The sequence below is a fragment of the Bos indicus genome, chromosome 19, assembly GCF_029378745.1.
Source record: "Bos indicus isolate NIAB-ARS_2022 breed Sahiwal x Tharparkar chromosome 19, NIAB-ARS_B.indTharparkar_mat_pri_1.0, whole genome shotgun sequence".
NCBI lineage: Eukaryota > Metazoa > Chordata > Mammalia > Artiodactyla > Bovidae > Bos > Bos indicus.
The window spans coordinates 22939904-22965137 of record NC_091778.1 but is presented as its reverse complement, the minus strand read 5'-3'; the positions used below and the strand labels follow the sequence as shown (position 1 = coordinate 22965137).

The 25234-nt window shown below is 46.0% G+C and overlaps 1 protein-coding gene across 1 annotated transcript in view; it reads right to left on the bottom strand.

The window, feature by feature from the left end:
• ABR (ABR activator of RhoGEF and GTPase) overlaps positions 1-25001 on the bottom strand; it is a 188644-nt gene extending 163643 nt beyond the window's left edge. Inside the window, exon 1 of the mRNA XM_070772792.1 lies at positions 23763-25001. Coding sequence (XP_070628893.1) covers positions 23763-24819 — 1057 coding nt within the window. The 5' untranslated portion in view covers positions 24820-25001. The remainder of the gene's footprint in view (positions 1-23762) is intronic.
• Positions 25002-25234: the final 233 nt, after the last annotated feature.

Below are 25234 nucleotides of genomic sequence, written 5' to 3'. Positions count from 1 at the left end.
TATTTCCCCTGTGGACAAGAAGGTCCAACTTCCCCACACTCTTCTGAAGGATCCTCCCTCCCACACAGTGTGCCCACTGGCGCTTAATAACGCTTTCTCATGCTTTCACGTATTAGCTCTTGGTAAATGTTCCATGAAATCTGATGATCCTGTTAGAAAGGGAAGATGATTCATTATCATCTATTTCTAACCCGCAGACCCTTGATGAAAGCCTGCCTAGGTTTAGGGTTTAGAATCACGGTGGCTGGAAAACAGTTGGCTTGAAGATTAATGGCTCTCTCATTTAAAGGAGGCGGCCCCAGACGCCTGCAGCAATGGTAAATTCCGCTCCCCTTGCCACCAGCTTCTCCATTAGGTCACATGAACTAATGGAGAGGATCCTGGGGAAGCGCCCCTCGCATGGGGCTTCTGACCCTAGCAGGGCTCTCCGCCAGCCTCCAGGGGGCGGGGCCGCAGGCTCCGGGTCATGTGACGGGGGCTGCGGCATTTAAATGTGAAATTGAGCACCGGCAGCTAAACCTAACCGGCAACCAGCGCTGCCCCCGCTTGCACGCATGACTAATTGACATCAAATCAGAAACCCCTTGGTGGCCTGCAGCTCAAGGAGGAGCCGGGTAGGCGAGGCGGCCTGGGTTTCCGAGGTCTACGCAGTTAATTGCGATGCAAATGAATTCTCGCAGGAAGCCAGATGCCACAATGCTCTGGGGGCCTCAGCATTTGGGGGGTGGTGGTGAAGGAAGGCCTAGGCTCTCCCCAAAACCGAGGGTGTAGTATTTGTTGTGGGTCTTGACACGCCTAGGCCAAACAGCAGGAAGCGGCAGAAGTGACAGGGGGAGGTGAAACCAGCTCCAGCCTTTATTCTGTCTTTAAAATAAATACATAGGTTAAAGAGTTTTCATTTTCTGGACTTGGTGCTGGGTCCATTGGGGAAATCCCTGGAGCAGAGCGGAAGTGAGGGAGAAGGCACAGGTCCACCTGCCCAAGGCGCCAGGCCGGCCCCATTTCTTCTCTACCTCGCCTCCAGCTCTTCCCAGCTGAAGCCACATTCAGGGTCTCCAGGACTCCCCCAGGGCACTTGGGGAAAGTGTTAAGAGTCCCCAGCACCAGAAACTTTTCCTGGAGGCACTTCAAGGATGGCTTATTAACACGTCCTAGCAAAAGGGAAGATCTGAAATCCAGATGTGGGTGGCCTGAAATTCAAATTATACACCTAGGTCCTGCCCACTCAGGTCTCCCAGAAGACAGCTGCCAGAGGACAGTACAGCTGAGCTGAGAGACCCCAGTGTCTCTTGGGACTCCCTCAGACCCATTTTGAGTTTGTAAGAAATACATCACTGAGCAAGACTCATTTTTTTTCTTTTTTGAATGTAACAAAGAAGAGGAAATAAGAATAGACAGCATATTAAAAAGCAGAAACATTACGTTGCCAACAAAGGTCCGTCTAGTAAAGGCTATGGTTTTTCCAGTGGTCATGTATGGATGTGAGAGTTGGACTGTGAAAAAAGCTAAGCGCCGAAGAATTGATGTTTTTGAACTGTGGTGTTGGAGAGAACTCTTGAGAGTCCCTTGGACTGCAAGGAGATCCAACCAGTCCATTCTAAAGGAGATCAGTCCTGGGTGTTCACTGGAAGGACTGATGCTAAAGCTGAAACTCCAATACTTTGGCCACCTCATTCGAAGAGTTGACTCATTGGAAAAGACCCTGATGCTGGGAGGGATTGGGGGCAGGAGGAGAAGGGGACAACAGAGGATGAGATGGCTCCATGGCATCACCAACTCAATGGACATGAGTTTGAGCAAACTCTGGGAGTTGGTGATGGACAGGGAGGCCTGGCGTGCTGCGATTCACGGGGTCGCGAAGAGTCGGACACGACTGAGTGACTGAACTGAACTGAACGTTTTTACTTATTTTTTAATATTTTAAGCTATTTCTTTTTTTTTTTTTTGGTGAACAAGGCCCGCACTTTATTTTCCAAAGTAGTTTTTATACCTTAAGTTATGCATAGAGGATAATGGGGGAAGGGGTAGAGTCATGCAGCAAGCCAGGCTTTCTTCCTGCAAACTTATCATATGCAAAAGCTTAGGTGATTTGCATCATCTTCTTAAGCTATTTCTTTTAAAAATTGTTTATTTATTTATTTGACTGCTTCGGGTCTTAGTTGCAGCCCTCTGGCTTCTCTCTAGTTGTGGTGCGTAGGCTTAGTTGCTCTGTGGCATGAGCACACACACGAGGGATCTTAGTGTCCCTACTGCGGATTGAACCTGCCTCCCGTGCATTGGAAGGTGGATTCTTAACCACTAGATCAGCAGGGAAGTCCTAACTATGAATATTTTAAATGCAAATATTTTTCAACTTTGCAATTCCCTGTCTATTTTCTAGAGAAATATTCACGCAGGTGTACCCACGGACTGTATACCATTCATGGTTTTCCACTGTGGCGTTGTTTGGAGTAGCAGAAATTGGGATACCCCACTAAGGATGAGATCTGTCCTGTTGCCTTTTCTCCAGTAAGAGAGGTGCTGGGGAAAAAACACTCTTGGAATCACAGACCTTATAACCTTATCATTCCTTGGGCAGCCTCTCTTGGAAGATCAACCACTTTGGAGCCACCGACTTCAGAGACGGGCCTCCCTGCTACAGTCTAGGAAAGAGATTATCAGAGGCCTGCCTGGGTTTGAAAAGAGAAGTTGCCTGACCCTCTAAGGGTCCCCAGGGATGGAAAGGAAGTAGTGGTGGAGGCTAGAACTTGTCCCGTCTGGCCTCCCCAGGCAGACTGACACATGGGAAGCAGCTCTGCCTGGGACCTGAAGGACGAAGGCATCAGGAGCTCCCCAGCTGAGCTCAGCGTGGAGGGATGGACATTCTCCTCCCCAAGAATAGCAGCAGCCTGTGTGGGGTCTTGGTCAGTGCATTCCCACGCCACCTCTGTGTCCCAGGGGCATCTGCTGGCCTGTGAAGTGAGAAGTCCTTCTGGTTAAGGAGACCCACGTCCTCTGCCCACTTGGGTGTACCAGCACCAAGGACGGCTCCCTCTTTGACTCTGTAAAGGAGAGCTTCGAGGATCTGGGAGGACTTCCTGCTGGTAGGCTCATGGGCACCGGAGCTGAAGAAAGAAGCAAAAGTACCAGGGGATGTGCCCTCAGCATTGCGGAGCAGGTGCTACCAGTTTCATAACTACTGGTCAACCAGCGAAGATGTGGTTAGTATTTGAACAGCACTGGCTGCCAACAGTTTGGAGAGACCTACCTTGGGTCTTATGAGGCAGCTGAAGATGGCAAGCCCATAGCATGGATCTCTACTGTCTATACATTTAGGTGGTGAAAACCAGCTTACCAGCCTAGTTCCACAGGGAGATTGAAGGCCCTTGAAGCAGAGGTTTGAACCCCTCCTGGTTCACTGCTTGGCACAATTCAGGTGTCCATAAAGTTGCTTTATTGGTGCCTGTCTCCCTTTCTCCTAGATAGGAGTTTATGATAGCCCAGAATTGATCTCTCATAGCCAAAAAAATCAGACACACAATGCTTTACTCTTGGGAACCTGTTTTGAAGTAGGTAGTGTTTTATTGTCCAAATTCTTCTCTTTTAACCCTCTAATACTTGGTGATTTAGATACCTCATAGACACTGAAAATTAGAGTGAAGGTATTTTATTGACCTTTTTATTGATGGGTGTAGAGGTTATAAGTACTCCATGTTCTCACAGTGACTTTCAAAAAAATACCAGAAAGCGTACCATTTATCAAAGTCCACCAGGTCTGCTATTGATAAACTCAGCAAATTTACACATCACAGCAAAACTGTCATGTTAATACCACACTGGTCCCTGCTTCCAAAGACCACACACACACACATGTATTTCATGCCACCGAAATCTAAATCAGTGAAGGCTGATCTCTTTGAGAGAGACAGAAAGTAATGGAATTCGGAAAGGCAGAAATTCAGCCTGCCTGTGTTGGGACTGTCGTGTGTCACCTGGCTGGAAAGATGTGACCCTCCCTCAGTACTCTTCTTTCTGGAGCTCAGCAGGAAGAATGAATGAGTTCACAGTCACACCTGATACCTGATACCTTCAAACCCCATGATCGTTATCTCAGGGCAGCAAGAGGGTTACCTACACGATCCAAAGCACACCTGGCCAGATCTCAATGGATTTCTCTGTACCACTGCCCAGGTCTCACTCAGCTTTCTGCTGCTGTGTTTGCCTTCAGGCCAAAGGTCACCTTAGGCTGCTTCCTCCCTCTGACTGCCTGCTGGCTCCAAAAACAAATGGATTATTTTATCAACTGTCTGGCAATTCTTTATCTACTCACACAAACTTAAAAGGGCTTTTTTTCCCCTCCTTTTGCTTAGAAGCATCTAAAGTTCTTAAGTAAACTGGAGATTTTTTTTTTTTGGCTTCCTATTTAATGTCAACCTTTGGGCTGTATGGACAGAAACAGCCTCACCAGACATGAACCAGCAAATTCAACTCCGAGTATACACACAAAAGAATTGAAAGCAGGGTCTCAAAAAGACCTGTATGCCAATTTCACAGCAGCATTATTCACAGTAGCTAAAACATGGAAGCAACCCAAGTGTCCACTGATAGGTGAATGGATAAACAAACTGTGGTGTGTACTGGAATATAATTCAGCCATAAAAAGGAAGGAAATTCTGCCATCTGCTACAGCATGGATGAACCTTGAGGACACTGCACTAAGTGAAATAAGCCAGTCACAAAAAGACAAATACTATATGATTCCACTTCTAGGAGGTACTCACAGAGCAGACAAATTTCTAGAGACAGAAAGTTGAATGGTGGTTGCCAGAGCCAGTGGAAAGTAGGGGGTGGAGAGTTAGTGTTTTATGGGTACAGAGCTTCAGTTTTATAAGATGAAAAGAATTACAGATACATGGTGGTCATGGCTGCAAAATGTTATGAGTGTACTTAATACTACTGAATGGTACACTTAAAATGGTTAAAAATGATAAATTTTGTTATGTGTAGTTTACCACAATAAACTTTTTTGAAAAAAATATATATATAATTTAGATAGCCTTTTCATATCTGGGGGTAATTGTAATAAATTTTCTTTTCAATAAAACTATAAAAATGCACATCAAAAAACAACAACAAAAAACACCAGGCATTGACCACCACCTCATATTAAGCACCCAGCAAAGCCTCCCGGACTCTGGGGAGCCGGGCTGGCTACTGAGAATCCCCCTGGACCTGTTAAAATTCAGATTCCAGGTTTTGTCCACTAGGATTCCACTTCAATGGGATGTGGCAACAGCAATCTGTCTTTTTAAAGTTTTCCTGAAGAGAATTCTGAGTTGCAGTCAGTACTTTATCTAGATGATTCCAGAAGTAGAAGAATGATAGTTTAGTAATTTCCTTAATTATTCTTTCAAGTTAATCAGCAAACACGTGACAAGCAGGTAGGATGCATAAGGCAGTGGCCAATGCTAGGATAACAGAGGACAAATAATAATATGAGTTATTTACTGAGCGCTCACTAGGCACAGAGGTGAAATAACTTTTAAAGATCCTCACAGCTAGTAAATCTGACTCCAGAGCCCACCCTGTTTATCCCTAGAAGACAGTTCCTACCTTCAGCAAGCCTTGTGAGGTAGGGGTGTCACTGAAGTTACCATAGTAAGAGGCAGAATGAAACAAGTCTTAAATTGAGGTGTGAAAGCAAGTCCTGGGGTAGGAGCCATATCTGGGACCAGAGTTTGGACTCCGGAGATTATTTTCACCAAACAGCGAAAGGACTGTGAAATTCCCCAGCCTATTCTGGAATGGAGTCACGGAGCATCAGCCCCTCTGACCATGAGACAGAGCCACAGTTTTTTCTAATGGATCTTTCTTTAAGACATGGTCCCAAACTACAGCCCAGGTACCAAGGGAGAAAGCTGGCTATTTCCACTTTTCAGTTTCTAAAACCTCTGGATTTTGTAATGTGCTCAGGGTGGGAGTTGGATCAGACAGGAAGTGGTCAGAGGAAAAACTGCAGATTCTGAGTTTTCTTTCCACGTGGTGCCTGCAATCAACTCACCCAGAGGCTGTGATTCAGCATTAGAGACAGCTGTCCATCAAGGTGGGACTTAACAGCAGGAAGATGACCCTGCTGCAGGTGCCTAAGCAGATATTATTTAGTCTGAATTAAGGCTTCAGAGGTTGAAGATCATTCCTAACTCAGAAGAAGTTCTTCTATACTGGCAGAGACACTGTATTAACCCCACAGTGACTGCGTGTCTTTAAAGATGACAGGCTGTGTGGCTCTAAAGAAACTGGTTTAAAAAAAAGGCATCAATGTAAGATTCTATTTTGAGGAAGTGTGAAATGCTCTATGGGGGCTTCTTTTTTTTCCTCTCTTTTTTTTTTTCGGTCCTAATCCATTAGGTATTAGAGAACTGCTCCAACCTAAACATTTATTTTGGCTTTCATCAATATTTAGAATTTATGATACTAGTATATTTTACTGTTTATTTTATTGCTCTTTCTCTTTCCCTTTCAGTTGTTTTTTTCGGCCGTGCTAGGCCTTCGTTGCTTGGCGCGGGCTTTCTCCAGTTGTGTCAGTCGGGGGCTACTCTTTGCTGCAGTGCTTGAGCTCCTCTTGTAGCAGAACACAGGCTCTAGGTATGTGGGCTTCAGTGGTTACAGCATGCAGGTTCAGCAGTTGTGGTGCACGGGCTTAGCTGCTCCTCAGCATGTGGAATCTCCGCTGACCAGGGATCAAACCTGTGCCCACTGCATTGGCAGGTGGATTCCCTGCCACTGTGCCACCAGGCAAGTCCTGCCTTAAGTTTTAAGTTACCTACCTTAACAAGGCTAAATGCTAAATGTGTACAATTAACTTGAAGCAAAGAGAGACTTAAGATTTGAAAATAAAAATTCTGATTGTAAATGTCTTTTTCCCCATTACTTGGGCAGCTATTTCAATATATATGTAAGCACAATGCCTAAGTTCTATTTCTTTCCAAATAAGTAACACGGGTGAAATACAACTGCTCAAATCTAATTCTGATATCCTAAATCAGTGCTTTCATAGTCTGTGTGAATTTGAAGCATAAAATGAAAAAAAAAAGTTGTTTCTCTCCTTCTTCCCCCCATCAAAAAACCCCCAAAACAATGCACTCACCCTTGCAGACATTTCATAGGTGAAATGGAAGAAAAGAGGCCCAAGGAGATGTCGATTTGGAGGCTTATTTAATAAGATCCTGGTGGCAAAGACAAGTGAGGGTCCACCAGAGATTCCTGCCCCAGTCCCCTCCCCAGAGTAAGGCTGTTGCTGGGGACCAACTACTCAACCAGGGGCTACACGTGCCAGGACCCCTGCATCTAAGAGGGCCCGTGCTTCATCTTTGCGAGTGGAACATAAACAGAAGAAATGGGCATCTGTTCCGGGCTGAGAGAGTTAAGAAGCAAGTGTGCCTTCACTCTCTTGCCGCCAAGTGCCCTCTGATGACTGAGAATGACAGGGATCCAGAGGAGGGTAGATCCAAGGGGGTACGGAAGCCTGGATTCTCAGCAATACCATGAAGCAAGCCAGCCCACCAGGAACACGTGCAGACACTACACTTAGCCTGTTAAGCCGCTGATACTTCATCACAGAGGGGCTTCCCAGGTGGCACAGTGGTAGAGAGTCCGCCCACCAATGCAGGAGATGCAGGAGACGTGGGTTTGATCCCAGGGGAAGATCCTCTGGAGGAGGACATGGCAACCCACTCCAGTATTCTTGCCTGGAAAAGAATGGACAGAGGAGCCTGGCGAGCTACAGCCCATGGGGTCACAGAGTCAGACATGACTGAGCGACTAGGCACGCATTTTGTTAGAGTGGGCATGTTAATTCCAAGGTGCTGAGACTGGGGACTGGAAGAGGGAGGAAACACTTATTAGTGAGTTAAGAGGCACACTAGGTAATAAATACAATTTTTTCTTCTATGGAAAACTGATTATCATCTCAAATGTCTAAAATGCTCGGCAGGTATGTAGTGTCATACTAGCGTATATGAACACCTAGGTCGTTCTTATTATGTAACAAGCACACTCTATTCTAAGCACTTATTCTAACTCACTTAGTTCTCACAGATTTGTGAGGTAAACAATTATAACCCCCATTTAGCAGATGTGGAAACTGAGGCCCGTAGAGGTTAAATAATTTGCCTAAAGTCACACAGGTAGTAAGTGGCAGAGGCAGGATGCAAGGCCAGGCAGCTCTGTTCACACAATACACACACATCTCACAATGTGGGTGGATAAAGGTGGATGAAGCTGAGACAATCAGTGAAATCATGTCCAGTCTCAAGGGGTCAGCTACTCAGTGCCGCTCACACGTATTGTCGACCTTCCTATCTTTCAAGAAAACTCAGAAAATCCAAATTTTATGTGAAATCTCCCAATTAAAAAAAATTTTAACCCCCTTCAGCCCAAACAAAGCATATCAACAGACTGCATGTAGCCCGGGGCCAGGCCAGCCACTTGCCATTCCTGCTTTCAGAACAGCTGTCTCCAAGGACCACACTGTCTACCGCTTGTCCAAAGGCCCCTGGGGAATTCTGGGTCTGGAAGCCAGAAGAAGCGTCAACTCTGCAAACAACAGCTCCTTCAGGCCCACTGATATGAATAATTAATTTCTGTTTTCTCACTGCCAGCCCACAAAGGTTACCAACAAGCCCGGCATTCAGGAAGAACACCATGCCCTTCTGAGACAATGAGGACAGGCGTGGGGGGTCCTGGGGGTGCATGGGGAGCCCCATAATGAAGTCCAGCATGGTGGCCTGGGCTCAAAGGGAGCCTGTGGCTGCGGGCACGGGCCTGTGTGCACGCTCCCCGCCTGGCTGCCTCCACGGAGCCATCAGAGTGGCCGAGAGGCTCGTTAGAGACGTGACACTCTGTGGCCTTCTCGGCTGACTGTCAGCGGGAAAGGGCTCTGAATTCCTCGAGATGCTTTAAAATAAAACAAAAAGGCACAATTATGCAGCCAAACTGAAGGCAAGGCAGCTGCATACAAAGCAGGGCTTTCTTCTAATAGGACCACAACCTCAGCTCGACAGTGCTGAGCCCTCACCTTCCTCCCCGGCCTGCAGCTGTGAAGCATCCGTAATTGGACGCTCCACTGCTTCAGCTCTTGGATTATTCAAACTGCAGGATTTCCAGGAGCCTCGGGTTTCAATTAAGGATATGACCAGGCAACAAGATGAGCACGATCCCCTTACCATCTATTTCATGCACATATTTCATGCGCGTGGCCAAACCAGTAATGTCTGTGATGATGATAATAATAAAATTCGCCAACATATACTGTTTACTACATGTCAGGTGCTAAGTGCTTTATATATCAGGTTATTTCATCCTCATACCAATTTAATTAGGTATTCATCATATTATTATCATTCTTCAAGATAAGGAAACTAAGGCCCCAAAAATTTCAGTTAGCTCAAAGTCACACAGCAGTTAAGTGGCAAACTTGGGATTCAAGCCCAAGCATTGTGGTCCTAGACCGCATGCTCCTGAGCACCATACCAGTGACTGTACATTTATGCAGAGCTTCTTGTATGCCAGACCCTATGCTACATATTTTCTGTATATTATTTCATTTAATCTTTATAACATCAGGTGAGATATGATTATCTCTGTTGTACAGAAAAGAAAATAGGTTCATAGAAAAATGAAGTAATTTGGTTAAGGGCACAAAATAATAAGCAGCCTACAGCTTGGATCCAAAATAGGTTCTTCTGATTCAAAGCCAAGCTCTTAAAACCATTGGTACAGAGTCCTAGCCCATCTAATTTACTAGTGTTCATGAAATTAGGCCTGGAACATCATCTAGTCCAATCACCTTATTTTAGAAATGAGTAGCTGTAGCCTGGAAAGATGAAGATTTAGTGGCGAGATGGAGTAGACTAACTTTGACTCCAGAAAGAGCTGGGCTCTAATCGTAACCCTGTTCCTTATTAGCTGAGTGACTCATTGGGTAAGTCACTCATTGAGTGACTCAATGTTTCTAGACATTATTATTATAGAATAAGAATAATAATACTTAGCCTCATGGGGCTGTATTGATTAAAGTATGTGTGTAATATATACTTCTACTAAACACTCAGAATGGCAAAACAATATCATTATACTCAGGTATTCCCAAATTACAGACTGATAGTTTCAAAAAGTCTATTCTTTATGATTTGAAATAATAGTATAAGTGGTTGAGTAGGTTGTGAGGAAGGCCCCCCAAATCTAATCAACAGACAAAGATGCCAGAAAATTGCATTGTACTTCTGGAACTTTTCTGAGTGTCATGCTAATTCCAAATGTGCAAAATCCCTGTGCATTCCATTGTCACAAATAAGTTAATATTCTACTAGAACAATGACACTGTGGTGGACATGACTGATCACACATGCATAATCCACATGGTTTTAAACTTCTAGTGTCCTTTTCATGATTTTGCATCTGGAGCAACGGACCATGCTTGTCAGCAGTGCACAAATATCAAGATTGGTAATGCAATCTAGCTACATTTCAAGGGTCCCTATTTGGTTGCCATGATTGGCTGTTTAGCCAAATATGCCCATGTGACCAGTTCCTCATAAAAAGCCTCAAAACTTTTATTCTAATAGTTTTTTGGTGGTATCTTTAGGATTTTCTCTCTATATAGTATCGTGTCATCTGTAAAAAGTGACAGTTTCACTTCTTTTCCAATCTGGATTCACTTCTTTTTCTTGTCTGATTGCTATGGTTATGACTTCTAATACTATGTTGAATAAAAGTGGTAAGAATGGGCATCTTTGTCTTGTTCCTGATCTCAGAGGAAATCTTTTAAGCTTTGAGTACAATGCTGGCTATAGGTTTGTCATAAATGGTCTCTATTATGTTGAGGTATGTTCACTCTATACTAACTACATTGACATCTTTTACCATAAATGGATGTTGAATTTTATCAAAAGCTTTTTTCTGCATCTATTGAGATGATCATATAATTTTTATTTTTTAATTTGTTAATATGGTTCATCATATTGACTGATTTGCAGGTATTAAATCATTCTGGCTACCTTGGGATAAATGCCACTTGATCATGGTGTACCATCCTTCTAATGTACTGTTGAATTTGGTTTGCTAATATTTTGTTGAGGACTTTTGCATCTATGTTCATCAATAATACTGGCCTATAATTTTCTTTTTCTTATGGTATCTTCATCTGGTTTTAGTATCAGGGTGATGCTGACCTCATCGAATGAGTTCAGAAGTGTTGCTTCTTAAATTTTTCGAATACTCTGAGAAGTGAAGTGAAAGTCACTCAGTTGTGTCCAGCTCTTTGTGACCCCATGGACTATACAGTCCATGGAATTCTCCAGGCCAGAACACTGGAGTGGGTAGCCTATCCCTTCTCCAGGGGATCTTCCCAACCCAGGGATCAAACCCAGGTCTCCCACATTGCAGGCGGATTCTTTATCAGCTGAGCTACCAGGGAAGCCCTCACTTTGAGAAGGGTACATGTCAATTCCTTAAATGTTTGGTAGAATTCACCTATGAAGCTTCCTGGTTCTGGACTTTTGTTTATTGAGAGCTTTTTGTTGTTGTTGTTTTTAATCACTGATTTAATTTCTTTACAGGTAGTAGTCTGTTCATATTTTGTATTTCTTCCTGATTCAATCATGGATAGTGTATGTTTTTAGGAATTCATCTATTTCTTCTAAGTTTTCCATTTTGTCAGTGCATAATTATTCACAATAATCTCTTGTGATCCTTCGTATTTTCTCTGGTATTGGCTGTAACTTCTCTGTCTTCATTTCTGATTTTACTTATTTGGGTCCTCTTTTTCCTTTGATGAGTCTGGCTAAAGCTTTTTCAGTTTTGTTTATCTATTCAAAGAATTTGGTCTTAGTTTCATTGATCTTTTCTACTTCTATAATTTAATTCCATACAGAATTAATTCTATATTTATTATAGAATTAATGTAATTCTATATTTCATTTATTTCTGTTCTGATCTTTATTATTTCTTTACTTCCATTAACTTCAGGTTTCGTTTGTTCTTCTTTTTCTAACTCCTCTAGGTGTAAAGTTGGGTTGTTTATTTGAGTAAATACTAGGATAAAATATTATTGCCATAAACTATGTTTTATTCTGTCAATCAAATAAAATAATTTGCATAGAGGTAATCTATTCTTTATGGTAAAAAAAAAAAAATTCAAACCTGAGATTCAAACAGAGTGCTTTGAGGGAAGATATTCCACACGTCTTCATATTAATAGTTTGCTGTTAGAACATTCCAACACGGCCTCAGACAAGGAAGGGCATCAAAGGCCTGTGCTGGACCTCTCTGGAGTCTGTTGATACACACATTTTTTTTCTTGCTTTTTCTCTGAATCCTCTGTAAAAAAAATCTTAGTCATGAGTACAGTCTGCTACTGAGTCTTATAAAGTGAAAATGAAAGTCACTCAGTCATGTCCAACTCTTCAGTTCAGTTCAGTTCAGTCGCTCAGTCGTGTCCGACTCTTTGTGACCCTAATTCTCCAGGCCAGAATACTGGAGTGGGTAGCCTATCCCTTCTCCAGAGGATCTTCCCAACCCAGAGATTGAACCCAGGGCTCCTGCATTGTAGGCAGATTCTTTACCAGCTGAGCCACAAGGGAAGCCCAAGAATACTGGAGTGGGTAGCCTATCCCTTCTCCACCGGATCTTCCTGACCCAGGAATTGAACTGGGGTCTCCTGCATTGCAGGTGGATCCTTTACTTACTGAGCTATCAGGGAAGCCTGAGTCTTATAAATCCTTCTAGCAAATCACTGAATGAAACAAATGTTCAGCCATTTCTGACATTGTTTTTCACACTTTTGAGACCCACCCTCTCAAATATATAAACAAACAGCTATGGTTACCACTTGGCCTTAGTGAGAAGGGAACTTGGAGATTTCCAGGACATTACTTTGATTTTTGAGGCTCAGGGAGACATTCTTCTGTATGAATATAAGTCAGGTGTTTGTATCAGCCAAGATAAATGAGGTAATGCTGCAGTAACAAATAGCACCAAACATTTCAGTGGCTTAAGATAACAATGGTTTATTTCTCACTCTAGGATATGTCCACTGAGGGTTGAATAGGAGCTCTGCTCTGTATTGCCCTCTCTCTAAGACCCAGGATAACGGAATTGCTACTGTTTGGAACAGCATATATTGCAGTAGCCAATGAAAAAGAGTGCTCTGAAGAGTCTCACTCCAACACTAAATGCTCTGCTTTGGAGGTTGCACACATCATTTCCATTCAAACTCACTGGTTAGAACTAGGCAAACAGTCCTACTCATTTTGAAGGGAATCATGAATATAATCCTACCTACCGTGTTCCTAGACAGCAAAGGAGAATCTAAATATTTAGTTTATGGTCTTAATGACAAGCACAGATCTTCATTAGCTGGGGAAGGCCTAGTTGGGCAGATCTGAAGTATTGCACTGACCACCTTCAAGAAACAACACACTCTATCAGAAAGAGGGATGCAAAATGGCAAATTCTCAATAGGTAGGATGGATATGGTAGCAAGCCGGAGGGCACATTTCAAAATCTCCCTGGGGCGTGTTTGAAATGGCTGATGTTTGAAATGATGATGTTTGAAAATGGCTTCAGGAAGAAAAGCACAACACAGCCCTTGAGAATCATAAGCTCTAGAATATGTCCCCGATTGGTCCTACTTGTCCAAAAAAAAAAAGAAGAGGAGAAGGGGAAGTAAAGAAGAAGAGGCAGAGAAAATGAAAAAGGTGTTAAATGCTAAAGACCCCAATAGTCTGTCCATGAAATTCTTACTTGAAAAATAAACAATCTTTCTCTTGTTGTTTAGTCGCTAAGTCATGTCTAACTCTTTTACGACCCTATGGACTGTAGCCCACCAAACTCCTCTGTCCATGGGATTTCCCAGGCAAGAATACTGGATGGGTTGCCCTTTCCTTCCCCAGGGGATCTTCCCAACTCACAGATTGAACTCCTGTCTCCTGCATTGGCAGATAGATTCTTTATCACTGAGCTACCAAGGAAGCCCACAGTCTTTCTCTTATTGTTCATTAAATACAATATGCCAGCATTGTGTTAGAGGCAGGAATACTAGAATTTTCTAAAATGATGATCTAATGTACACAATTTACGGACTTGAAATCCAGCAGGGGAACAGAGAGGCAAACCATTTTAATCCATTTTATAACTGTTCAAATGAATGTGCAAGTTCAGGCAAGGATTGTGGGGCCAACACTGCACTGGTTTTCCAAAAGCCATTCACAGTTCCCCTTCTCCCTTAACATTCTTTACTATAGACGCTGAAGACTGAAAATTCGTGATTCTCTAAGCCCTCCTGGCAGCTCAGGCCATACTACTCAGTGTTGGCCAATAGCACGAAAGTAGCAGTTGCTAGGTAGGACTTGGGGGAAAGTCTTTTAAAGGGCCAGACAGCTAGTATGATCACTTCAGTCTGTCTAATCTCATTCGATTTAGGGGCTAGAATAATCACTTTGTCTTTAACGCAGAAGATAACTGGGGCTGGAGGAGAAAGGCTAAGGGCAGAACAATAAGTTATGGCAGTGATTTAGATTAGAGGTAATGGAATAAACCTCTGCATATTCATGAACATTTATAAGCACCTCCTATATGTCAAGAACTATGACATTCTGGGGCTACAGCGACAAATAAGATACAGGTCAGTATAAGGGTGCCTCTCACCATGTCAATCACATTCCCAGGGCAGGAATGAGGGATTTTCTGCCCCCTGCTCCAAGTTCAGGCAACACAAGCAGGGATGGGGCCCAGAGAAATTAAAGCCAGCCCCACTCTGCAGCAATTCAAAGGGACACCAGGACTGCTACAGTAATGGAAAGAAAGCGACTTAACAGGCGATGCTCTTTTTACGTACATATCTCACCCAAACTAGCCCTGATGTTGCCCCAAATCCGGTCTAGTTATTTTAAATCACTGCATGTGGCAAATTAGAAGATGAAATGGCACAGTTGTAGGAGAAGCCTGGACTCAAAACAGTCCCACTTGACTGGTGGGAATGGTCTAGAAGTACAGAGTGACGATTACACAACTTGGCGAATACAGTACAAAACTTGACTGTCCATTTTAAACAGGTGAATTTTATGGCATGTGAATTCTCTCTCAATAAAAGTAATCAATTAGCTAATTATTCGGATGGGAGAATAAACAGTCCCACCACTTAGCCCTAAGCAAACTTGGGCTTGTTGGTTAACAGGTCTGTTTCCTCAACTGCAAAACAGAGAACAGTATTACCTCTTTTATAGTAAGAAAAGAACAGTAGACTGTTCTGAATATTAAATGTGATCACGTAGGTTAAGCATCTAACACAGTGCCGTGCAGGTAGTAGAAGCAAAATATCTTCTAGTTTCTTTCTTCCTAAGTGCCAATAAAATTTTTAAAACAATCATTTTTGCAGCAGCCGCAAGACGTGACATAAGCTCTAGGCAACCTCCCTTCAGACAGTCTTATCTCAGGCAGACAAGAGCAGGGATCAAATGGGAAGACAGGAACACGAACCAAAGCTCTGCTCACTGCAGAAAGACTGCAGATTTACTCTGCAGCTCCGCAGTGCAGAAATAGCGAGCAATTCACGCAATGGAAAAAACAGCTACACAGACAGAGCAGTGGTAAAGAAAGTCGGTCAGGCACCGACATTTCTGCCTATAATTCTAGTTTAGAATCCAAACAGAATCGTTTCCTAAATAGCCAAATCCACCCCAACACCTGGTCAAGTCTGTGTGGCCACAACACCCAGCCCTGATGGTTAGAGGTGACCTAGGTCCCACTCTTGCTATGGTTCCTCAAAACCAGACTGAACCCAAAACAAATCTTACATAACCAGAATCGTCGGGCACAGTACCACGCTGGAATTTAAGTCTCCACTGAGCTTCTCCTTTGTGACTCTTAGAAAATCAACCGGCTACTTATCAAGGGAAGATCCCCTAGAGAAGGAAATGGTAACCCACTCCAGTATTCTTGCCTGGGAAATCCCATGGACAGAGGAGCCTGGCGGGCTACAGTTCATGGGATGACAAAAGAGTCGGACATGACTTAGTGACTAAACAACTTATCAAGTACCTGCTGTGCACCCAACCTTGTGAAAGATAGATACTGTTGTGAGGGAGAAAAAGGATAAGCCATGATCCCTGCTTTTGAGGAGCCAGCTAACCTCTTAGTTTGAGAGCAACACTTTACAGTAAACATATAAAGGCATCGTGCCTTGCACAGAGCAGTGGTTCCGTTGTTATTTGTTCACTGGGTCAATGAATCAATAGATGGTACAATAATAAAACGACTGTGTAAGTATGGGGCTCACTCGAGGAACCACAAGATGGGTTGGAGTACTTGGAAAAGGCTTGTGCCAGAAGCTGCTAGTTGCCTACTCAATATCAATTCTCCCATTTTTCCTTGCAACAGAGACCCTATTTTATTTGAGGTGGCCATATGCCCAGATAAAATACTACATTTCCCAGCCTCCCTTGTAGCTAGAGATGGCTAGTGAACTCTAAACAAAAACCGTCAAGAGAAGCTTCTAGGAAAGTGTCTTAAAAGGCAGACCAACAGCTGCTACTCAGTCTTATGTCCTTTTCCCCTTTCTTCTAATTCATGTCTGAAACAAGAATGTGATGGCTGGATTTCCAGTAGCTATTCTGGACCATGAGGAACCTTGAAACAGAAAAGCAAAAAGAAACGTAGATTCCTGACAATTATAGGCTCGCCATTCTCTCCCTGGACTGTCTGCCTCTAGAATTCCTTTATATGAGAGATAAAGAAACCTCTATCTTGCTTTTTGGGGGTTTTGTTGAATGCAGCAAACCCATACCTTAACTAATACAAGTTTCCACAGAAAAAGCCAGGCCTTAAAGGAAAGACTCACAACTGGGGAAGAAAAGGAGGGAGGGCATCTCAAATGCCAGAAAAAGCACTGGAAAAGACACTGACAAGAATGAGCACTGGCTGAAGCCAAGAGGCTAGAGAACAGGAAGTAAGGAGAAGACAGATGATGGTTTTGCAGTGGAGACAGGGCTTGATTGGGGAAGGATTAGGGACCACAGATTTGCTCCCTCTGAAGGAGCAAAACATCATTGGACCTGGAGCGAGGTAAGAAAGGAGAGAAAGAGGCAGATGAAGAGGCTTGGGGAACTTCGTTCCATGAAGAAATATAAGTGTGAGCTGTGGCCTGGGTCAGCCGACTGAAAATTCCTGGACTTAAGACAGTAACAATAACACCATCTAAGATTTATTAAACACTTATGTGCCCTGTTGTGTGCGTATGGACTCTACACACATTATCTGACTGTGGCTTCATGACAAGAGTATCATATAGTCTTATCATTATCACCTCCACTTGGCAGACAAGGGATTGGGGCTTAGAGAGAGTCAGTAACTTGTCCGAGGGAAGCCATACAACCCTGCAAGCTAGGCAACATCCAGCCCATTCTTCAGAGGCGGAAAGTGTTTGCACCATTCTTTCAAAGCCAGGAAAAGGTATGAAGATCCTGAGTTCAAAACACAAAGATCCAGAGACTTCCCTGGTGGTCCAGTGGTTAAGGCTCTGAGCTCCTAGTGCAGGGGGCCTGGGTTTGATCCCTGATAGGGACGCTAGATCCCACACACTGCGACTAAAAGATCTTGCATGCTACAATTAAGAACCAACTCAGCCAAATAAATTAATTAAAAACAACAACACACACATACACAAAGATGCAGAGTTAAATACAGAGCCCACTGCTTTGTGAATAGACTCTTCATCAGAAGAAAAACAGATCAGAGGAATGCAAAAGTTTTCAGGCTTGGGTGCATTTACTACTTGTAGAGGAGGAAGACATTGCTAACAAGCTCACCCACACCTGCCTGGCTGGCTGGTGTTCATGAAATGTAGACAGCGCTAAGATGGTGGAACATGCATTAGAAAACCAAGCAAACAGTGATGGCATCCGCATCACTTCGGTTATGAATGAATTGTAGCCAGCCACCAGCTCCTATATCTCTAACAGTTTTTTTAATATCTCTCCACAACAGAGAATAGGGGGAAAAAATTACTTTATCACATCTAAGGCTGAAAATTTTGAGTTAAGACATTCAGACACAGCCACCGAACACAAGAATTTCTTCCTGAAGCAAAAATCTCGTTAGTCACTAACGGGAAGAGAGAAAATAATCCATCAGGTTACAAATAAACTAGGTAACATGAGTACCTAGTAGGAAATATATTTCCCATGAAGATTAAGAATAAAAAGTCTCCCTTGGTAGCCTGGCAGAATCTAATGCCAGGGCCTCCCAAGTAGAGAAATCTGGAAATCTACACCAGGCTCAGGAAAGCCTTACATATTGGAAGCTAGAAAGTGTCAGCTTTGTAAGACTGATCCAAGTTCCATGCTGTCTCCACTACAAGCTGTTTGAGGCTGGGTAAATGTCTTCACCTCTCCCAGCCTCCACATATTCATCTACAGAGTGGGAAGAATAACTTCCACCCACTAAATGAGGTTAAATGAGACAGTCTGCTGCGCCTGTTACTATGATTTCGACAGGACTCACATCTTAAGCGTTCTCGGCTTAAAATCCCAAGAAAGAAAAGACCGTCGGCTACAATGGAAAGAGCCCCGATCTGGCTCCTAGACTCTGCTTGAGGGTCATGACCGTGTGACCCTGAGGTTATTATTTTTAGGGCTCGAGGATCCTCATATGACTGAGGAGGCGCAGGAAGACTCTCAGACCAAATCTAAGATCCTTTCTCATTTGAGGCCCTTGCATGTCACTGAGGTTCTAAATGACAGGCCTTACTTAGTCACTCATTTCAGGATTTAACAAGTTACCTACTGGAAAGTTGTTCCTTTATCTAAAAAGAAGCAAAAAAGTTTCTACCCTAGAAGCAAAAAGGCCAACGAGAACCTTGAGGGTAGGTCACCGATTTTTGCAGTCTTGACCCTTAACACAGACCCGGCACAAAGCAAGACTCAGATAAATCCTTGTTGAGTGGAATGGATGAGTAAATGAACGAAGGATTTTTGAGGGCTGGCAAAAATAAGACTGTTTGTCCTCCACTAAGCCAAGTTTAATGCAAGCAAAAAAAAAAAATGCTACCAATTTAAAATATTAATGATATTTACTTCATCATCTGAATGACGATCAGAATACCAGATGAATGGCGCTGCCAGTCAACGTGGGCTTTTGCTGGGAGAGTGCACTTTGGTCCACGTGTGGCAGAGGGGACACCATAGTCTACAGAAGGGACACATAAACTTTGAAGAAGGACATGTCACCCAGGGTGCAGATAGCAGGGGTGATACAGAAGCATGCCAACATGAAAGTGAAAATACCAGGGCCTCCACATGTGGCTGGCCAGTTGTTGGGAGCCCAAGAGCTCCCAGCTGAGGCGGGGAGACCTAAAATCCAGCAGGCAGACTGCTCACCTGTGAGGCCAAGTCCATGAGGAGTCCCATGGGCAAGCGGCAACCCTCATGGTTGACCTCAGCAGATGAACTGGGGTCTGTTGGGGACTTTAGTGACAAAATAATATATGAATACACATATATACACACATATGCATTTAAAGGTCAGTGTGTGAATAAAGTCGTCAGCTCTTTAAGTATTTTATTGTACGTCATTTTCATAACTATCCTGAGATGTAAGTGCTATCATTGGAGGCAGTATAGCTTGGTGTTTAAAGGCACAGACTTGCAAGTCAGACTGCACTCATTCAAATCCTAAGTGCCACTTAGGGTAACCTTGTGGGTTACCGAGGTACCCAAGCTGGGTAACCTTGGGCAGGTTTATTTAAGCCCTCTGAGCCTCATGCTTCTCATACATAAAATGGAAACAGTAGTAGGGCCCGTCTTATGAAACTGGTGTGTGGTATACATGAGTTAACACGTGTAAAATGCTTAGAACAGGAACAGGCACAAAGCAAGCCCTCAGGAAGCGTTAGCTTTTCTTGTTATTTCTGTTAATAGAGACTGAGATGTAGAAAGGCCAGCGGCTCATTCACGGCCTCACGCCTGCTGCGGGGCTGAGCCTGAGCACACAGGTGGGTCTGTCTTCACAGCACATGTGACCCAACACGGCTGATTCTAGCTCTGCAGCCCCCAGCCCCACCCCGTTCGCATTGCCGCCTTCATTCATGCCATCCATGGCCTCAGTACCAACAGGGCAATAAGACGCGAACTGGAAGATACTAAAAGAACTGGTATTCTAGGGATTTCCCTGATGGTCCAGGGGGTAAGAATCCGCCTTGCCATGCACTGCAACTAAGTCCTGTGGCAGCCAAATAAATAAACACTTTTAAAAAATAAAGAAAGAAGAACTGGCATTCTAACTCAAACCCTGATTTGTCTATTATGTGTAGAACAAACTCAAATGTGTCTTGGTACGGGGGTCTGCAGCTCAGCTAAGAGAAAACGACCCTTTTCTAAGGAGGAAGGCACTTCTGCCTTTGGGCCTTTTTATGTGAGGTCTCACATGCTCTCTCTCCTTGAAACTCTGAGAGGAAAGCAAAGCCTGAATTGTGCAATAAAACCCGATGGGGTGAGGCTCTCTGAGTAGTGACAATGGGCATGCTTCCTGGTGGAGAGGGAGGAGCTTAAGGGCCAATCCAGCCAGAGAGCCTCATAAGCCAAGATCACCACCCTGCCCTGGGTCCTGCCCTGCTTCTGGAAGATTCTAGAAAGAGTCAGAGCCTGGCTAGGAAAAAAAAAAAAAACACAAAAACACAAACCACCCGTGATCCAGAATGATCTGAGAGTGGAAAGCTCTGAAGCACTGACTCAAAGAAAACGACCCAGAGTTGTAGTTAGTTGTAGTTTGTTAATACTATGGGTACTTACTATTGCCAGGCCCTGTTCAAAGCCCTCTAGAAATGATATCCCATTTATTCTTCATATCAATGGTATGATGTCACCTGTGTTTATTAGTCCCATTTAACTGATGAGAAAACCAAAACACAGAAAATTCAAATAACTTCTCCCAAGGTCATACAAGCAGTCTAGCTTCAGAGCCCATGGTCTTTATCAGCATTTTCAAATCTTTAGAACCAGCCCTTAGCATGAAATACATTCTACATCAGCAGCCAGTATACATTCACAAGTATACAGAACCGAAACAAAGTTTTAAAGCAGACTACCACTCACCATTACTGTATGCAATGCACTCTGATGTTTTCCATTCTATTCCATTCCATTAAAAAAAACAAAACAAAACTATCACTCAGCAAATATTTATGGAACACCTATTATGTGTTAGACACTCTTAGGCTTTGGGGCTATGTCAGTGGATAAGAGATAAAAATCTTTGCCCTTTGGAGCTTGCATTTTACCAGAGAGAGAGAATGAATAAGATCCACGTGCAAAATTGTAGCATCTGAGATGGTAATTTGGCAAGAGCTATGGAGAGAAGTGAAGCAGGGAAGGCCAAGGGCAGGCAGCCAGAGGAGGCCTATGACGCTTTCTCTCCCCATCATGCTGATTCCAGTGGGCTGGCTGTCACCCACAGCTGGAAAAGCCTGTCCTCTAACCTCTCCACTCCAGCGCCCTCTGTATGTCTGAAGGCTCTTCTGCCTAGACTCTGTGCACGTGACACTCGTATGTGACCATGTGCACGTGTGTATACCTGTTATAGGAGTGCATGGATGTTTTGCATGCCTGTATGAATATGCATGTCCACCTCTATTCGCTTCCTCACTGGGGAGGTTTGGGAGACACGAGGCAGCGCCCCCACACGCAGCTTTCCAAGGGCTCCCTACACAAGCCTGCCCTGCAGAAGGATCCTGGAATGGAGCCTGAAAACCAGCTCAGGCACCATGAGCCAATGCCATGAGTGCCAGACATGTGCCCTGGCTGGAGTCCTCAATTCAGAGGAAGGGAAATTTTGTTGTTGGTGGTGGTGGTGGTCCACCCAGAGAGACCACCTCTTGTAAATCGTTAGGGCAGAGGGAATTAGTTTCCAACCTGAATCAAGGTGCTCTATGTGCTAGAGTGCCCTTAAGGAGAGAGGAGAGAACAGAAATCAAACCACTACCTGGGGGAAAAGCAGTGCATCAGGCACACCTGGCAGACTGATTGATGTGGGTCTGCGGGGAGACGGGATTGCAGCCAGCTCTAAAGCGGCCCTGGGCCCCTTGGGTAGTCTCTATGGAGGGCATTTGGAACTTGGCACTAGAATGAAATCTTCAGACTCTAAGTTAAAGGGGGCACATAAAAATGTGACTAGCATGGGCAGCAAAAGCATTGCCTATGGGAGAAGCAGCCAATCTCTGCTAATGAATAAGCATAATTGATCACAACAGATGACTTGATGGCCCTTCCAAATGTGCTTTTAGCAAAGTGGACAGTTTTTCATTCAAATGCAAGCTCACCCAGATAAGATCTAATAATGGAGATTTTGGAAGAATCCCAGCATCAGTGATTTCTTCTTTTTTTTTTTTAATCCTTCACTGAACAGGGAAAACATCTTAAGTTCCTGGCTTGACCCAACCAGAGGACAGTTTATGCTTTCCCTATGGCTGAGGAGACTCTGACAGTCCCTGGGGCAGCAGAGGATTGGTCACAGGACAGCCCACATTCCTATCTGTCTTTTCCTCTTGGGCCCCTTTCCCATTCCTGACCTGTGGGGAGCTGGGTGGGCAGGAGACTGCATTCAATTCAATGCAATCATCCATTTATTCAATAAATACGTATTGAGCAAAAGACCCTGATGCTGGGAGGGATTGGGGGCAGGAGGAGAAGGGGACGACAGAGGATGAGATGGCTGGATGGCATCACCGACTCGATGGACATGAGTTTGGGTAAACTCCGGGAGTTGGTAACAGACAGGGAGGCCTGGCGTGCTGCGATTCATGGGGTCGCAAAGGGTCGGACACGACTGAGCGACTGAACTGAACTGATATGCAAGGCACCGTGCTGACCATTGAAAGGGGATTCCACCACAAGATGGCTAAGCTCAGGTCCTGTCCTCAGAAGACAGGGCAGATATGAGGAGAAACAAGAAAATGACAGGAGGCCCCAGGGGAGGTCCCAGCTGGCTCCAACAAGCACTTAATCTTTCTGAGCTTAGGTTTCCTCCTTATCAAAGGAAGGCCCGGCTGTAGGCATGATCTCTGCCCATTCCGCCAGCTCAAAAACTCTATGATTCTAAGCCCTCCCCTTCCCACTCAGGCTCCTAGGAAGCTGACAGACCAGGCGCTGCCTTCTAGGAAGGAGACAGTCAGCAAAGGAAGGGGGTGCTGAGGGTATAATGGACCTTTCCCAACGTGAGAGCTTCCTTCATTTTGGCCAGAACACAAGCTACAGGCTGGAGAAGATGCGAGAGCCGTTCAGAAAATTAAGTGGAAGTTTGAGACTTCCATATCGAGGAATCTAGGGAAATGGGAACCGCTGGAGTCTGTGCAGGGAAGGATATCAGTTGTGGCGCCGGGGAACCTAGCCGACCTGCGAGGATGAGTTGGAGGTGGGGGTGGCGGTGATGCTGCAATGAAGTAGAAAGGCTGAGGCCCCAAGTGAAAGATTCCTCGCACGGTGTGGTCGAGGGCATCATCTTTTCATCCCCTGTCATCGTCATAATGTTTATTTTCTCAAACTCGCCCAACCGAAATCCACTTTGCACCATCATTTTTAAGTTCTACAAGTGCCTTCAAGGTACACACGTAAATCATGTCTCCCTTCTGCTCAGGCGCCTGAGGCCAAACAGGACCATCAGGGTGTGCCAGGAAGGGGTGGGAGATTCAAGATACAGGATACAAGAGGCGAGGATGCACACAGGGGTGCGCCTACCTGCAAAGGAGCCGTCCTCGTGGTCGGAGCTGTTGCGGCTGCAGTCACTGCCCCTCTCGGGCGAGCTGTGGCTGGGCGAGTCCCGCTCGGGCAGCCCTAGGAACCTCTTGCGCCGCCACTGGGGGAGGTGCTCGCGAGCCCGACGCCGGGGGGGCTCCTCTGCCGCTGGGGGCGAGCCCCGCCCGTCCTTGGCCTCTGCCTCCAGTTGCTCCAGGTCCCGACTCCCGCGCACCTGCCGCCGGCCCCCGAGGATCAGGTGCATCCAGCGATGGGAACCGTACGCCCGCGCCGGCTTTTCGGCCTCATCGCAGGTCCCGGGCCGGCAAGGGGCCACAAGCAACTGGCTGAGGGCGAATTTCTCGTTCAGATCCACCATCTCGAAATCGTGGTCACTGCTGTCGCCCCCATCGTCCGCGCCCGAGGCGGCGTCCGCCTCGCCCTCCTCCGAGCCCCGCCCCGCGCGGAGCCCGGCTGACCGCTCCTCTCTCCGGGCGCCGGGAGCCGTGCCATGGTGGCCTGGGGGCGCGCAGTCCTCCCGGGGCCTGAAGAGGAGGCGAGGCTGCAGGAGCTGCTGGTGGATGGCGGCGGTCAGGCTGCGCACCGCGCCCCCGGCCCCCGCCGCCCCGGGCCACGTGGGAAGGTCCAGGCACGCGTAGGGGGGGCTCTCGGTCTTGGCGGCCACCGCCGGGTCGGGGAGCGAGGGGCCCCGGGGGTCTCCATCACCGCCACCCGCTGCGCCCTTCTCCTCGCGCTGCGGCCGCGGCGGCGGCTCCCGCTCCGGTCGGGCCGGCGCCGGCTCCTCCGCGGAGGCCCCCCCGCAGTCGCCGAGTCCGCCCCCCGGGCGCCCGCAGCCGAGGTCCCGCTTCTCCAGGGCCGCCTGCAGGTAGACGGCTTTGAACTTCTCCTCGGCCAGCACCTGTTGCAGCCACTTCAGTTTGAGTTTGCTGCGCTCCAGCTCGCGTTCCATGTCCAGCACCGAGTCCAGCTGCATAACGGGCACCTCCTCCCCAGGGAACTCGGCCCGCCAGTGGCGCTCAAAGTCCTGGGGGTCCCACATGCCGGGCGCCCCTTCGGGCCTCCGGGGCCCAGCGCCTCCGCGCGCAGCGGGTTGGGGTCGCGCCCGGCTCTCTCCGCGCTGACGCAGTCGCCTGCTCTTTACTTCTGCTCCAGATAGAAAATAAGGGAAAAAATAATAATAATAAAGTTTTTTTCCCCTTCCGCCCTCGAGCCCTTTTCTTCTTCTTCTGGGTTTCGCCTCCCTGACGTCAGCGGCCACCGGCGGCGGCGGAGGCGGGGGCCTCGGGGCCCTGGGTCCGCCCCCGGGGGCAGGACGCGAGGAGCCCGCGGTCTGCGGCCGGGGCTCAGTGCCCGGCGGCCCCCGGGCTCCGACGTCTGGAGAGCTGCGGCGGGGGCGGAGCCTCGCGGGCGCCTCTGGGCGGCGCGGGCAGCTGGGAGGCTGCGAGAGCGCCCGG